The sequence below is a fragment of the Cricetulus griseus genome (assembly GCF_003668045.3).
Source record: "Cricetulus griseus strain 17A/GY chromosome 1 unlocalized genomic scaffold, alternate assembly CriGri-PICRH-1.0 chr1_1, whole genome shotgun sequence".
Classification (NCBI taxonomy): domain Eukaryota; kingdom Metazoa; phylum Chordata; class Mammalia; order Rodentia; family Cricetidae; genus Cricetulus; species Cricetulus griseus.
In genome coordinates, this window is record NW_023276807.1 from 162759874 (window position 1) to 162777373 (window position 17500).

The 17500-nt window shown below is 45.0% G+C and overlaps 1 protein-coding gene and 1 long non-coding RNA gene across 3 annotated transcripts in view; one reads left to right on the forward strand and one right to left on the reverse strand.

Moving 5' to 3' along the window:
• Hpse (heparanase) overlaps positions 1-16386 on the reverse strand; it is a 35879-nt gene extending 19493 nt beyond the window's left edge. The window contains exons 1-3 of the mRNA XM_027388541.2: positions 16083-16386; positions 7262-7407; positions 5494-5619 (exon numbers count right to left, since the gene is read on the reverse strand). Coding sequence (XP_027244342.1) covers positions 5494-5619; positions 7262-7407; positions 16083-16294 — 484 coding nt within the window. The 5' untranslated portion in view covers positions 16295-16386. The remainder of the gene's footprint in view (positions 1-5493; positions 5620-7261; positions 7408-16082) is intronic.
• A 64-nt stretch (positions 16387-16450) lies between these two features.
• LOC113832449 overlaps positions 16451-17500 on the forward strand; it is a 3654-nt gene continuing 2604 nt past the window's right edge. For both annotated transcript variants that reach the window (XR_003479750.2, XR_004772587.1), the window contains exon 1: positions 16451-16556. This is a non-coding gene — a long non-coding RNA (uncharacterized LOC113832449). The remainder of the gene's footprint in view (positions 16557-17500) is intronic.

Below are 17500 nucleotides of genomic sequence, written 5' to 3' on the forward strand. Positions count from 1 at the left end.
TGTGTGTGTGTGTGTGTGTGTGTGTGTGTGTGTAAGTAGAGAGAAAATCTTTGGGATGAACATAAACTAGACAACACATTAAAGAAACAGAACAGGGTCTTTTCCTTTAGTTTACAGTGTAAATTAACATCAAGGCCTTCGGCATAGGGCTGCATCTTGAGGGGGCTGGGGGATGGGGACAGTGAGGAGGAATGTAGAGGTAAAGGAAGCCAAATGCTGGCTCTTTAAATTGAATCGCATAAAAGAGTGCTGCCCTTCTGTAGTTTGTCCTGAACTGCATCTGCAACTTCTGCACAAATAGGTTTACAATTCAAATGGTTTTTGTCCTTAAGAGAGTAGTTCTCAACCTGTGGGTTATGATCCACTTGGGAGTCTAGTAACCTTTTCATGGGGGTCATGTAAGACCATTGGAAAACACAGATATTTACATTAAAATTCATAACAGTAGCAAAATTACAGTTATGGAGTATCGATGAAAATAATTTTATGGTTGGGGGTCACCACAACACAAGGAACTGTATTAAAGGGTCACAGCATTAGGAAGGTTGAGAACCACTGACTTAAGCAGATTCAAGAGGACCTGTGTTAGGAAGGTTAGCTCTGTGTTTTCTAGGACATCTCTTCTGTGTGTGTACATTTTATCACAACCAGCAAGTGGCTGGACTATGCTAAACCAGTTACACGATGGAAAGAGGAGGCCATCTCTGCAGAGGTGGGAAAGATGCTGCCAACACATGGCCTTGGTAACATATAAATCCTAGCTAATCTGTTTCACAAACTAAAGACAAACTAGTACGATATTTAATATGACCCCTCAAAATGTAAATTCACTTATTACCTAGTACCATGTGGTCTCCTCATATACCCATATCATGATTTCTTACAAATAAGACCTTACCACTGTACTTTTCTAGTTCTTTCTGTCATCCCTATAAAGGAATCCCTATAGCTCAGCACAGTGACTGAGGGCCTGAGAATTTTTTTTTGAACTAGTCAATGAGCAATGACTTCAACTTAAAGTCACCAACTGCGTTAGTCCCTAACTTTAAGATGAAGGCTCCACCAAAGACAGTTTATGGCTCCTCTGACAAAGGAGCCAGTCTTTATCCCTAGAACACAAATGGACTTTGGGAGCCCATTCCCTATGGAGGGATACTATTGCAGCCCAGATACAGCAAGGAGGGTCCAGACCCTCCCCCAAACAATATGACAGACTTTGAAGTCCTTGGTAGAGGGCCTCACTATCCCTGGAGAGAAGGTAGTGGGGAGGTTGGGGTAGGTTGGGTGGGGGACATGGGAGGAGGGGAGGGCAAGGGAATGAGGGGATGGATATGTAAATATGAGTAATTAAAAATAATAAAAAAGTGAAAAATAGATGAAGGCTCCAGAAACAGGAATATAGAAATGAAGGGCTCATGAATATAGAAATATAACATTGTAAGCCCAAACACATTTTGGAAAAAAAATAAAGCTGGCAGCCACTGCTAACCTTCAACAACCACTTTCTGCCTTAAGAGCAGACATCATGGCAGCCACTGTGTACAGAGGGAAACTTTTAACAATTGTCTCCTGCCTCCCAGCTTGGCAGGTACGGCAGACTGTGGTGATATTTATGATCTAACAAATTAAGCTTTCCTGAAGATCAGAGTGCAAAGCTAGCCACAGACAGAGAGGCCAGTCTGTGGTGGCCACACCTTTAATCCCAGCATTCAGGAGACAGAGGCAGATGGATCTCTGTGGGTTCAAGGCCATGCTGAGCTACATGAAATTGATCCAGTCTAAAAGAGAAACAGTGCTCACACCTTTGATCCCAGCACTTGGAGTGACTTGCCTTTAATCCCAGCATTAGGGAGGTGGAGACAGGAGTGATATGGCTGGGCAGAGAAAGGAATATAAGGCAGGAAGAGAAAGGAGCTCAGTGCAGTCTGAGGATTCATAGAGACAGATTGCCCTTTCAATCTGAAGTATAGGTAAAAGGCACCCCCCCCCAAAAAAAAAAAGCTGGGCAGTGGTGGCTCACGCCTTTAATCACAGCACTCAGGAAGCAGAGGCAGAAGAATGTAGATCTCTGTGAGTTCAAGGTCAGCCTGGAGAGCGAGTTCCAAGACAACCTCCAAAGCAATACAGAGAAACCCTGTCTCGAAAAACAAAAATAAATAAATAAATAAATAAATAAATAAATAAATAAATAAAGTCCCTCTGAATTATTCTGATCTTCAGGCAAGCTTTTTTGTTAGATCATAAACAAAATACCACCACAGCAGACACAGGTTAGCTTCTAACTATTGCCTCTATGAGACCCCTCTACATTGTATTCCCTTAACTTTTAACTGTCCTATGTGACTCTACTCTCTGCCTTGCATTCTTTTGGGGACAGCAAAAAGCATCTGTATCTGCCACAAGCTTTCACAAACATCCTAAGTTAACATCCTAGCATCCTATAACCAAAAGTTGTAAAACTTAAAATGTAATGTGACTTTAAGCCTGACCTGAAGGTTGTAAAAGCTCTTTGACCCATACCTGGTGTTGGGTTTTACTATAAGAAGAAGCCCAAAACCAGCCCCCATTGCCACAGTTTCAGAAGCCCGAACTCTGTCTGTGGTCATGGCTTATAGCTGATAAACTTTTTGTGCCCCAAGGTGCTTTTTTTCTTTTTCTGTAATAAAGCTTTCTTCTGGTTTAATAGACTTTGGTCTGTCCCCCATCATTTCAAGACCCTAGACCCAACAAAGAAAGTCAGCTTCCCACTGAAGGCTTAAAGCCAGTGTCGACTTCTCTTCTTCAGCTATGGAAGTCCTAGATGGTATCTTCCAGAATAAAAGACTGCTACAGGGGTTGGGGATTTAGCTCAGTGGTAGAGTGCTTGCCTAGCAAGCACAAGGCCCTGGGTTCAGTCCTCAGCTCTGGAAAAAAAAAAAAGAAAAAAAAAAAAAGACTGCTACACTGAAACTCTGAAGTTTCTTCACCAACCACCTTATTAGACCTTTTGGATAATTTCCTGTGGCTACAGCATGTGTGCTGCTTTGCCTCTCGGCACCCCTCGGCCCCTTTAAGGTCTCCTGAAGTGTCCTTATGTTTTCCCCCTTGAGGAGCGCCAGGGTTTGCTCTGCCCTGGGCAAAGGGAGCACTGTGGCTGCTATGAACATCCATCCTAACCACTAAAACCTCCCATAAAGCTGTTTCACCTTTCTGTCATCCACATGCTCACTGGAGTAGAGCTCCCAATTCTCTTAAAGAACCTTCCTCTTGCACTCAAGGGCATGGCTAATTGTTTGGTATAAGAGGCCAAGGGTTCAGTCTACCTCAGTGTTGGATAAGCCACCCTTACTATTTAATTTAGATTTTGACTTAGAGTGAAAGATGTGTGACTCTTATTTTTTTTCATGTGTGTAATCAGAGGCTACTGTGAGTTATGACTTGGCCAACCCCCAGTATGTCTGTCTCTTAGGAAACAGAGGGCAAGAGAGAAGGGGCAGGAAACAGTGAGTAGGTGGGCCAGTCAACATACACCATTAACTTATCAATTAAGTTCATTGTCTTCTTTGGATGTGACTTGTGGCACCGAAAAACAATTCCAACAATAACATTAAAGATTTCCAGGTGGGCTGGGTGTTGTTGGCGCATGCCTTTAAACCCAGCACTCAGGAGGCCGAAGCAGTGGATCTCTGTGAGTTTGAGGTGTACAGAGCTAGTGTCAAGACAGGCATCAAAGCTACACAGAGAAACCCTATGGGGGGGGGGGACACAGTGGTATAAAGAGGTAAAGGGGAATGGAACAGAAAGGGTTAAATTGGGGTGGGAGATGGGGACGTGGCGGGGGGTAACTAGCAATAAGAGCATTTAAAAAAGTTATAAGATCTGGGTATGGTGGCCCACGCCTTTAATCCCAGCACTTGGGAGGCCCAGGCAGGTAGATCTCTGTGAGATCTAGACCAGCCTGGTTTACAGAGCAACAGGGCTACACAGAGAAACCCTGTCTTGTAAAACAAACAAACAAAAAAGTTATATGGATTGGTCAAATATTTATCTGGCTTGGATCCGGAGCGTTTTACAATCCACATGTGTTTGGATTTGGGAGTAACAGAGAAACCATGTCTCGAAAAACAAAACAAAATAAAACAAAGGATATATAGTCAGGTCAAATATTTATCTGGAATGATTGGATGCAAAGCATTTCGCAGCCCACATGTGTTTGGATTTGGGAGTATTGCAGTCTTTCAAACTGCATGTCTCTAGTTCAACCAAGACTCAAAACAGAGGACTTTGGAGGATTTCAAATTTTGGACTTTCAGATTCAGGATTTTCAACCCTGGGGTTTTTCCATGCTTCTTTGAGGAGAAGCAGAAGGAAGTGTGGGTGAGTTTTGTATGTTACACTTCCATATTTACTTTTGCAGGAAGACTATGTTCATGTCTTGACTATCATGGCTGGTTTCTGAATCCCACTCTGTGGCCAGCTGACAATCAGAAGTCAAGGAAAAAGCCACACGAGCTTTGGGTTCAAGGTCTTCCACAAATAGTTTTTCTTCTTTTCTCGATGAGGGTTACTGAAGCCGGAGCCTTACACATTCTCAGAGTGTGCTTTAGCACTGAGCTATATGCCGTCCTCTCTCATTAACTAACTCTGTGTGTACATGTATGTGTGTTCCTGTGTGCCATGTATGTGTATGCACATGCTTATGGAGTCAGAGGTCAACATTGTCTTTTGTTTCATCCTTTTTTTTTTTTTTTTATATCTGTGTTCCATATGAGTGAGTGCCTGGTGCCCACAGAAGGTAGAAGAGGGTGTCAGACCCCCTGGAACTGGAGTTGTTGGCAGTTGTGAGTCACCCATGTGGGTGCTGGCAATCAAACCCCAGTTCTCTGGAAGAGCAGGCAGAAGATCAGGTCTTTTTTTTGGAGGGGGGACAGGAGAGTTGAGGCAGGGTTTCTTCTCTGTAGCTTTGGAACTCACTCTGTAGACCAAGCTGGCTTCAAACTCACAGAGATCCATCTGCCTCTGCCTCCTGAGTGCTGGAACTAAAGGCGTGAACCACCACTGCCCAGAGCAGCCAGTGCTCTTAACCACTGAGCCACCTTAACTGCTCTTAACCACGACAGCCCCCACTTTAGTTTTTGAGACAGGGTCTCTCCCTGAACCTGAAACTCACTAACTGACTAGACCAGCTGGCCAGTTAGCTCTGGGGATCCACCTGTCTCAGTACTGGGGTTACTCATATAAACACATACACACACACACACACACACACACACACACACACACACACACACACACACACACACACACAGAGTTTCATGTGAATGCTGGGAATTCTCATGCTTGCGTAGCAGGCACCTTACCCATTGCGCCATCCCTCCACACTCCTCATTAACCCTTGATAGCATCTAAACACTGCACCACTTTCTATGTTGCTATAGGGGTTATTAAAGTCCAAGTGCAGCCCCTCCGAACATGCCTGTGTCTAGAACACCTGCAGGCGCTTGCGTTTCTTACTTGAGTAGGTGCTGTTCTTGAACTCTCTTTGGTACTGTTCTTTGAGGAGCAACAGCTCCAGAAAAGGCCATTCCTCCTGGAGTCTCCTCATCACGTCAGGAGAGACGGGTTCAGACCGGCAAACATCTACAAGTAGAAGAGAGAAGAACTCAGTCAGGGACACCACTTAGTCAAATATTATAGCTAAGACAGGTGATTAAGTTTCTGGCCACTAAGTACAAGATCCAAGAAAGTTATATTGTTACATGTGCCACATTTGTTGGCTAACTGCCAAGGAAACAACCAAAGGGCAATTTCCCTAAATTGTTTACTAACAGGGAACACTGGACATGATTTCAAATCGTTGACTAATTCAGAAATCCCCTCAGCAGCTTGAATGTATCAGAGAATTGGATGTGGAAGTCTGAATTCAGCTCAAAAGTGAAAGTTCATTTTCAAAATGGCTGTGGTGGCATACACTTGTCATCTCAGCCTGTGGGATGCTGTTGCAGGAGGTTTGGCATGAATTTGAGACCAGCTTTGACTACATATCAAGACTCTGCCTTAAAAACAAAACAACAACAAAGGTTGGAGAGATGTCTTAGCAGTTAAGAGCACTTGGTGCTGCTGGGCGTTGGTGGCACACACCTTTAATCCCAGCACTCAGGAGGCAGAGGCAGGAGGATCTCTATGAGTTTGAGGCCAGCCTGGTCTACTGAGTGAGTTCCAGGACAGGCTCCAAAGCTACACAGAGAAACCCTATCTCAAAAAAACAAAGGAGGGGAGAGGAAAAAAGAGCACTTGGGGTTCTTGCAGAAGACCTGGGTTCAAATCTCAGGACACACTTGGTGGCTCACAATTGTTTGTAACTCCAGTTCCAGGGTATACAACCTCCTCTCTGACCTCCTAAGGCACCAGGTACACATGCGCTGAACACATTTATACAGGTAAAACACCATGCACATAAAAATAATCTAAACACATAGAAAGTTGCTATACCTGGATGGTATTTGCTGTGTAGTGATTTCCTTTGTGATGAATTAGAGCTAATGGGCCCAAACTGGTGAACTCCTAACTGTTTTCCCTTGAAGGCTGGTACTATCCAGGCTCTTGGAACCACGGGGTGTTCATGGGAGCCACCCCACTCCCCTCCCAGGAAGCCTGCACTGTTTTATCACGAGACAGCAGGGTTGCCAATACTTGGTGGCAGAACCAGCTGAGACTGGCTGATGACTTCCTTTCTGGGAAGCCGCCCTGTGACCAGCTGACAGAATCCCTTTTCTATCTCAGGGCTCACATAGGGTGCCTCAGGAGTTTCAGGGATCCCAGGGAGCCCTTCAAGTTGTCCCAGGATGAGGGAAAGTGAGGTGGGAAGATCGGTGTCCCATCTAAACTTAGATTATAAATGCAGAGAAAAGCCAAATGGTCAAAAAGGATCGGGACTGCATATGACTGGTGGGCAAGAGCCAGGCTGAGCAAAGTCCTGGAACTTCTTAAAGCAGGAATCACCACTCTTCCAATTGGGGACTGACTAACTGCTCTGACTACTTTCTCACTGGAGAAAGTGAGTCGTAAGGAATATGGAATATATGAACTAACTAAATGCTACTCACTCACATAGACAAAATACACATGTGAAGAAGTATACAATGTATCTCACAATTGTTCAAATACTGGGTTTAATAGACATCTGATGTCTCACATCACTTCTGAACAATAACACTCTTCCCTAAGCATTCTCGTGACTGGTACAAGTTAACTAAAATATATAAGCTTTTCAAAGTTTCACCGTGGTTGACTTGAGATTGCCAGTAACTTCTTTCTTCAAAAGTTGGTTCCTTCTTGGGATCAAAAATAAGGAAGTCAGTCTTGGTACCACCAAATCTCAAGTATGCAGGAGATAAACCTCTGGCTAAAGTGCGGAGCCTTGGAGAGCTGTTATGAAGACAAGCAAGAAAGTATAATGATAATGATAATTATTATTATTATTATTTTAGTTTTTTGAGACATCTTACTATGTGGCCCAGGCTTGCTTCAAACTTGGAGTCCCTCTGCCTTTGTGCCAGATGCTGGGAGTATAGGCATGCACCACCATTCCGGCTTGTAATTATTTTCTGAGAAGGCCCAGTTAAACATTTTCACTTCCTTCTTTCTTAGTGGACCTACTCCTTAACTTCTAGCTGCTATCTGCCCCGGGGGGGGGGGTGTTGAGAAGAGAGGTGAACAGTTCGAGATGTATTTATCCACAGAAATAAAGGACTCAGTGATCAACTGGGTCAGGAGTTTGGGGAAGTGTCTTGGAAGATGGCACTGTCATCTGCTGAGATGAGGAACAGGTCATCAGTTGGAAAGGGGGAGGAAGAAAGGGCAGAAGAATGTGTAGAAGCTGAGATGCCAACCGTGGGGCCTAATCCTTCAGTGTCAACTTGCATGAATTTAAAACCACTCCAGGTATGTCTGAGCGTATTTCCAGAAAAGTTTAATGGAGGAGGTAAGATCTACACTAAATGTTGGTGACACCATCCCATGTGCTGGGGTCCCAGATTGAATAAAAAGGAGAAAGTGAATATTCATGTCTCTTCTCTCTGTACAGATGCCACGTGACCAGCTGCCTCAGGCTCCACCAGCATGACATCCATGAGCAGATGAGCACACTGAAACAAATGTTTCCCCCTAATTGGCTCTTGTCAGGCATTTGTCACAGCAGCTGACCAAACTACCTAATATATAAATGGATACTGAACCCACAGATCCACAAGCCACGTGTGAATGGAACTCAAGAAACATGTCTCGGTTGGCGGATATGTCCTGGGGACTCCTCAGTATAAAGTCAATGATTAGTCACACTTAGACTGCAGACCTGATGTCCTCCAGGAACCTCACAGCCATTAACTACACTTGGCAGGGACCCAGGTGATCTCCTTCCCTCCCCTATTCTAATATCTCTAGAGCACCCCTAGTCCCAGCACTGTTATCCACACCACCCCACTCCCAGCCCATCTGCATCCCTTTGGTACTCACAGCCATCCTGGCTGACCCAAGATATGCCTACTTCTGCTTTTGCCCACATCCAGTGGAGCCAGACCCCAAACTCCCCTGAGGGGACCTGCAGAGTGGGTCCCTTCCCCCACTCATAGCCTAGACCACCCCCTTCACCAATCTGGGACTGCTCAGAGAATGAACCCAGAATTCCAACCAGACCTTCAGACATGGGACCAGTTAGTGTCTGAACACTGAAACCCAGAGTGGCTTCAGACTGAAAACCAAGTGTCACTCTGCTGGTCCACAACCTGGTCAGATTAGAGTAAAAGCAACCAAAGAACCGTACACCTAGTCAGCAAAGGTGAGACCAGATATCTACACAAAGAAACACACGAATGTCATCACTCCAGATGCCTAGAGCCCAGTGCAGAAGCATAAACATGAACAGCCAAGACAACATGCCTCCTCCGGAATTTAGCTCAAGTGTAAGACAAGTATTTCAATATAGCAATTATGAGCAAAGGCCTCAATGAAGACAAAACATAATAATAATAATAATCACACAGTCCATGAATGCCAATACACAGCCCAAAAGCTCATGCAAAGGACTTCCTTAGAGTCACTCAGGCCTCATGCCATCGCACTGACTTTGGCCAGGCATTGGTTCTCGTTCTTGGCATTTTTGTTTTGTATCATGACAGAAGAGATCCACTTAGATTTAAGTAGCTACTATATCTGTAAATAATTGAGACTGGGCAAGAGATCGGTGTCCCTTGGGAACTGGAGGGGAAAGGAGCTGTAATACCATATGATGGCCTGGTTCAGATACACGTGGATCAAAGCCTTGTCCATGATATGGACTACAATATCATGGGTCACTCTCCATCAACCCAACCTGCCTCATGTCCTGAAATCAGTTTCCTCATGTGTTTCACTGTCCTGTCTCTCTCCTAGCTGCTGTCCCTGGTACTGGCTCCTTAAGAGCAGGGACCTTGTCTGGTCTATCAGATTCTTCCCAGTGCTTACATGAATGCTTGGCACACAGCAATGCTTAGCCAATATTTGCTAAGTGAATGAATGAACAAAGAAAGTCAGCCTGAGAAAGGGCAAGGGGAGGCCAGCCAATGACTGTTGGTCATTTTTGGACAAGATGACTATAAAACTCATTGCCATCAAGCAAGTCATATGTCTTGGAGTTTCGTTAGGAAAAACCTTTTTGTCTGTCTACTTTGCAGTAAAGTACCTTTTGTGCTCTTAGAACACAATATTGATGCCCTCTGACCAAAAAAAAAAAAAAAAAAAAAAAAACAAAAAAAAACAAAAAAAAAAAAAACAGATTTAACACAGCTGCAAAACTTGCCATAAAAACAAAATTGATCAAAGGCACAGTATTTCAATAATATGCAGGAGAAAGAAAGGGGAACTACCCGCCACCACAGTGTCATGGAAATAAAAGAATGTGTAAGGCAGCTGCAGCTGTTCCCTTTCCAGAGGAGGCTGTCAAGGAAAAAAAAAATACGAAACACAAAACAGTCTGCAGGTGTTTTTATTTTACCTTAAGGGCAAAAATACATTGCTTATCTTTAACAGAGCAGAGGTGGCTTATTAATATGCAATAAATGCTATTATATTTCTATTTCCAGATTTAAGGGCCACCCCAGAGATTCCAAAAGAAGGAAACGGATGAACTAAGTGACAGCTGGCATTTCAGTAAGAGCAATGAGGCAGAAGTAGAGGTTATTATCACAGAATGGTTTGGATGATAAATCAAAAAGCTCAAATATGGAAGAGATCGAGAGAAGGCAGCTGCTCAGGGAGGTGCTTTTTAAAAGGCAGGCATGTTGAGGATTTACTTTTGCTATAACATGAAGGAATGGAGAAGGCATGGAGTTGTGATCCAAGAGCATGAAGTTGGTGTTTGAAGTTTTCACATACAGAAGTGATGTTTCTGGAGACGAAGAGAGTCAAGACATGGTCACAATGTTTGCAGGTTGAAACGGAGTAGAGTGGCATGTGATAACAACCAACTGTCAGCAAAAAAGCACCCTGGTTCACAGTGCTTGACACTTTCCATGATGTAAATATTTCCACTGTCACTGTTTCCAAGGTATCGGTGTGATGCCACAGAATGTGGTGTTGAAAAGAAATGCTCGCATTTCATGGGGTGATGCAAACTGGCCCAACGCTGAGTAACAATTATCTGAGAGGGTCAGGACAGAGAAATTGAGAGATTTGTTTTTTTCAGATAAACATGATGTCACCTAAGACGATAATGGGACTCAGGACAGAGAGCAGTGCCGGGTTTTAACCAATATGGAGACTAGGGAAACAGTGAATGGCAAAGGTTGAATGTGAGCTGGAGGGGAACCGCACACTGGTATTACAGCAACCACCTCTAAAACACACCAGTTTCATCAGCGCTTTAGGCAGGTTGGAAGGATTTTTTTTTTTCAGTCTCCTGACATCACAGTGACGTGGGTGTCATTATTATTCTCTCTTTGTAAATATAGAACCTAAACAAAAAGGAGCTAAGCCAACTCACCAGAGGTAACAAGCCAAGAGGGACTTGAACTACAGCAGTCTGCATGCAGACTAATGAATCATTGTCTAGAAGTAGTAGGCACAGGAATGGAGTATGAGAGAATACACGACTCATACTCCACAGGTCTACAGAGGAAGAGGAGTCTTCAGGGAAGTACCTTGTGTTAGCTGGGCATAGGGGTAAACGATACTCTATGAGAACAATAACAGGGTTACCAAGCTCAAGGCTCCAGGGAGCATGGTGGAATGGCTTGGGAGGAAAGGGGACAACCAGGGGTCAATCAGAGGACAGGACTTCTCAGGGATTAGGCCTATGGTTGCTCTCTGTTCTTTGTCTCTCTGCAGTCAAAATGACCTGTCGCAGTAATAGGGGACCTGTGGCCCTATGCACACAGGTTTGGTGATTGGAATGATACATGCTCCACAGAGGCACACTTATTTGAACATGTGGTCCCCAGAAGACAGTGTTGTTTGGAGAGTTTTAATATAAGGCCTGGCTAGAGGAAGTATGCCACTAGAGGTGGCTTTGAGATCACCTAGCCTCACCCACTCCAGAACCTCTTTTTGCTTTGTGTTACTTCCTATTCTGACCATCAGCTGCCATTCCTCCCCTGCCATCATGGACTCTCTCTGAAACAGTAAGTCCAAACAAACCCTTTCTTCCTTACATTGCCTTTGGTTGTGGTATTTTGTCACAGCAAAAGAAAAGTAGCCAACACAACTGGCTATTTCACCACAAGCTTCATATTGGTAACAAATGCTTCTCCAAATGCAGAAAGCAGCTGTCAATAGAGATGTGGGAATTTAATTATTAAAATTATTAGTGAATGGTATCTTGGTTAAGGTTTCTACTGCTATGAAGAGACACTGTGACAGTGGTAACTCTTATAAAGGAAAACATTTAACTGAGCTGGTGGCTTATAGTTCAGAAGTTTAGTCTATTATCAATATGGTGCGGAGTATAGTAGCAAGCAGGAAGACACGGTGTTGCTGGCCACATCTTGATCAGAAGACAGCAGGAAGTGAACTGTCTTACTGGGAGTAGCTTGAGCATAGGAGACCTCAAAGCCCACACCCACAGTAACACACTTCCTTCAGTAACACCACACCTACTCGAAAAAGGCCACACCTACTCCTAATAGTGCTACTCCCTTTGGGGGCCATTCTCCTTCAAACCACCAAAAATGGTTATTGAAATGTCAAAAAATAATGTTTGCTGAAGAAAAAGAAGTAAATTACTATGCAAAGCAAGCAAAACCCACAATTTTTGCTTTGTTATTATACTGGCTGGTTTTGTGGGTCAACTTGACACAAATTAGAGTCATCAGAAAGGAAGGAGTCTCAGTTGAGGAAAGGCCTCCACAAGATCCAACTGTAAGGCATTTTCTTAATTAGTGATCAATGAGGGAGGACCCCGTCCATGGTGGGTGGTGCCATCCCTGGAGGTCCTGGGTTCTATAAGGAAGCAGGCTGTGTGGGCCAGAAGGACCAAGCCAGTAAGCAGCACCAATCCATGGCCTGTGCATCAGCTTCTGTCTCCAGGTTCCTGCCCTGCTTGAGTTCCTGTCCTGATTTCCTCCAATGATGTACTATGATCTGGAAGTGTAAGTCAAGTAAACCCTTTCTTCCCTGCATTAGTTAGGGTTTCTATAGCTGTGAAGAGACACCATAACCACAGCAACTCTTATAAATTAAAACATTTAAATGGAGTGGCTCCCTTACAGTTCCAGAGGTTCAGTTCATTATTATCATGGCAGGGAACAAGGAGGCATGCAGGCAGAGGTGGCGAGAAGTAACAAGAAGTGGGCTGAGCATAGGAAACCTCAAAGCCCACCCCGACAGAGACACACTTCCACCAGTAAGGCCATACCCATTCCAACAAGGGCACACCTCCTAATAGTGACACTCCTATGAGATTTATGGGGACCAATTACATTCAAACTACCAAACCAACTTGACTTTTGGTCATGGTATTTCATTACAGCAATAGAAACCCTAACTAAGCTGGGCGATGGTGGCACATGACTTTAATCCCAGCTCTCTGGAGGCAGAGGCAGGTAGATCTCTGTGAGTTTGAGGCCGGCCTGGTCTAAAAAGCTAGCTCCAGGACAGCTAGGGCTGTTATACAGAGAAACCCTGTTTGGAAAAAGCAAAATAAACAAACAAACAAAAAACAAAAACCCTAAGACAGTTGTTCAATGCCACTTTTTGTTTCTTTCATTGGGTTTTTTTCTCTTTTTTTCTTTTTGGTTTTTCGAGACAGGGTTTCTCTGTGGCTTTGGAGGCTGTCCTGGAACTAGCTCTTGTAGACCAAGCTGGTCTCGAACTCACAGAGATCCTCCTGCCTCTGCCCTCTGCCTCTCGACTGCTGGGATTAAAGGTGTACGCCACCACCGCCCGGCTGTTCAATGCCACTTTTGCCCTGCAGAACTTAGAATTTCTATGGATTCTCAGCACTATATTGTCTCATTTTAATGAAGAAATTATGGCCATATATGCATATGCCTTATTTCAAATAGAGCTGCAGTCTCTAACACAGTAGCCACTAGCTGCTGGACACTTGAGGTATAGTTGGGCTGACCTGAGACATGATGTAAAGGTAAATCACAAGATTTTAGAGTCATGATCTCACAAGGGGAATGCGAACTATCTCATTACTGTTTTTATATTGGGCTGGGGGTGCAGCTCAGTGTCAGAGCAAGCTGTGTAGTGTGCAAGGCCCTGGACTCTGTTCCCAGCACTGCCAAATGTTAGCATCCACACACTTCTTCCTACTGATTATGCTTGCTCTTTGATGCTTTGCTATTTGAGGCAGGGCCTCACGATGTAGCCCAGGCTAGCCTTGAGCATGTGATCCTTTTGTTTCTGCTTCCCAAGTGCTAGGATTATAGCTAGCAATCATGTTCAGCCTTTTTGCTTTTTGTAAAATGTATTTACCAAAAGGTTTTAAAATTACATTTGTGCCTTGCAGATGAGGCGCACACCATAATTCATGTTGCTTCTGAGACTGGGGTCTCTTTGGTATTCTTCACTAATCCAGGCTGAGAATATATTCTGACTAATTTCCCCAGGGAAGAGAAATTTAACAGATGTTCCTTTTCAATTCTAGAGTCTTCTAAGATTAACATTTAAATTTTTCGTACTGTCTGTTCTCTGTTTTCAAATGTGAGAGAGACCTGTTTCCATTCATCCAGTGCTTGTAACAGAATCATACCATCCCAGTTCATTTGTTTAATCTTCCTTGGAGGCACCTCCGAGGTTTGGGCCCCAAGTCTCCTATCTGTATGTTAATGGTAGTTGTTTTTTTTTTTTTTAACCAGTCTATCAGTTTGTTTCTAGAAAATCTTTTCCTAATATACTCTGCTGTGTTTCCTTTAAAAATAATCGCTGGCTTGTTTCCTTTTTTGTATGCCTTTGTTTTTATGATCATAGTCTGCCTTTGCTTTTAATTGCTAGCTGGTTGACCATGAGGTCTCCCATAACCTCAATTTCTTCATTGTTGCCTCCCAAATGCCAGGATTAAATCATGATTGGCCCTTAAATTTATTTTTTTAAGACCAAGTCTAATGTAGCCCAGGCTGGCCTTGCCAAGTAGCTGAGGATGACCTTGAACTCCTGATCTTCCTCCCTTTGGCTCCTGAGTGCCGGGATAAGAGTCATGAGCCACCATGCCTCGTTGTATGTAATGTTGAGGATTGAACCCAGGATTTCGAATGTGCTAGGTAAGAAGAAACAATTGGCTTAATCTTCAAACACTGTAGTAAGTACTTATTATCTTGTCAAGCCATCAGACAAATCCCATGAGTCACGCTGAAGAAAACCAGAGTGGTTGGACTGTCAAACTCTTAGCCCTGAGACTCCATGTGAAATCAACGGTTATGCCTGATAGTGTGGGCTTGGGACATACAATCGATGTCTAGGCCCTTGACAATGGTAACCTAAAGGGCTGGTAAGGATATAGTCAGCTAAGGTAGTACTCAAGAGGCTGAGGCAGGAAGACCATGAGTTCAAGGCTAGCCTGAGCTAACAGTTACACAACATCTCAAAACAACAAAGATGTGGTCATCTCTGGAGGCCTATGACTGTGCCTAGTGTCTCTTGTCTTGGGGACAGTCTGCACCCATGTAGCAAAAGCAATAGATGTGTTTCCTCAGGCCAAGGGAAAGCCCTGCAGCTGATGAAGCAGCATCCAGTCTGCACCCTCATCTTGGAGAAACATATGCTTTTTAAAAAGTTTATTAGCACATATTAATTATAGATAATAATGGGTTTCATCATGGCATTTTCAAACATGTATAAAATGTATTTTGATTATACCCCCCCATTGCCCTGTTTTGTCCCCTCCCCAATTTCCCCAATTAGTCTCTGTCTCCTCTCTCTCCCTATCCCCTCCCCACCCCCCACCCCACCCCTGCCCCAATTTAGTCCAGTCTGGCCTCACACTTGCTTTGTTGCCAAAGATGGCCTTTAACTCCTGGTCCTCCTACCTCCACTTCCCACATGCTGGGATTACAAACACCATGCAATCTCAGGCATGGTGGCATACTCTTTTCTCTCTCCTCTCCACTTCTGCTCCCCTCCCTGCATTTGGTCCAGTCTGGCTCTAACTTGTACGCTGGTCACACATTCCATTGAACACCCAGTGCCCGTATATTTAAATGCTTAAAAAGCAGCAAGATGAGCGACAGTTGTTCTCCATAGAGTTTTTTTTTATATGACTTTTTCGTTCTTTTTTAAAAATCTAAATTTCCTAAGAGAGTTTAAAGGACACCAGCTTACTGGTCCTCTACTGAGGCAAATTCAAAGACTCCAGCTGAAGTGCTGGGGCTGGTGACAGACAGCTTTGGGTTTTTTCCTTCAAACCTTGTCTTAACCTGGGCTTTGGCTGGTGTCCAAGCAACAAGCGCTGAGTAAATGAAACAGGAAAAGGCTTTGGGGTGGGGGGTGGGGGGTACAAGAGAGGGATGCTTGGGAGACTAAACGCAAAGTTGCTTCAGCAAAGAGAGTAGCTGGCCCTCGAGAGTGTGAGAGGACAGGAGAGAGGACTGGAGGACGGGCGAGGGGATAGGACCGAGGGCTGCACTTACCCCAGGAAGGTGAGAAACCGCGGGTCGGTGGCCAGGTTGGCGTCGATGGTGACAGACAGGAACGAGGGACTCACGAGATGGAGCGGTCGCTCGGTAGAAAACTCCAAGTCCACCACGTCCTCGGCCCGAGCTGTCCCCGCTGGGGCGCCCTGGGCCAGGGCACTGAGCGGCCCCCAGAGCCACCAGAGGCACAGCAGCAGCAGCAGCCGCATCTCACCTGGATGGACCACCCGCAGACGTGAGAGCTCCGGCCCGGGCACCCGGCCCTGCTTAGCCTCTGGCGCCAGGGCTCGGTACCCTCCCACAGCGCTCCATCCCTCCCACTCCTCCCCTGCGTCCCTCCCCTAGCCATTTCTTCTCCCCGCCCTCCCATCCGCGCGCTCTCCCATTTCCGTGCTGGCTTCCCCCTTGGCGGCTGCGGCGGCGGTCACGTCCACTTTTGAAATCATCCACACCCATCCAAAGGGTGCGGAGGTGACCAGAATCCAAGATCCTGGGAGGCCTGGGGAGGGAACACCTCGGAGGCCTCGGGGAGGGGTGTGGAGGGGTGGGACCCAGCTTCCTGATGTCCTGCGCACAGGGTCCCCTCTTCTAGGTCCTTTTCACTTAGCACCAGGACTGGACCCTGAATTAAAAGCCTCAGTTGAGGATTCAGGCAGCCCTTACTCCCACTCCCATCTGCCGTAAAACACTTGACACTGGAGCCTGCCAAAGTCTGACTAACCTAATGTCCTCTGCCGGGGATTTGCTTCTCAGGTATCCTGCTGTCCCTTGAAAATCTGATCCGAGCCTCAGCTAAAAATGCAGCTAGAAATCAGCCCTCAAAATTATTTCTTTTTCTTTTTTTTTCCCCCAAACAACTCATGGAAACAGTACTTGGGAGAGCCTAAGATTATTATATACTGCTAGGCAGTCGACAGGACAGCTAAAACACAGCTAGAAGCCTGTGCAGCTACTCTTGGAATTCGGAGCAAATTCCCACCATGCATTTATCTTTCGCTATTGCCTCAACTTTTCTTTAGTTTTCCCTTGCTATTTACACGGGTATATAATGATGGCAAGCACCAAGTGCTTAAGCTTGGTGTGTGTGTGTGTGTGTGTGTGTGTGTACCTGATACTCTGAGAGAAGTTTTAAACAGTGCTACCTCTCATTTCCACAGCATGCCGCCAATTGTGAATTTTCCTCTTTACACAGGAGGGCACGCATACAGACACAGCAACCTGTCCAAGTGCCGTAATTCCGTGGAGAGAGGTGCACAAGCTCAAGCAGGTGGTGGTGTGACTCCACTGCCACACAGTCTCCCTGAGGAAGCTTTCAGACACTTCTAGGCAACTGAGCCCCACCCCTACCCCAACAGACAGCATCCTAATATGTTAGAGTTGACTGCATTTGCCCTGGGATGTTGCTCAGTTCTTAC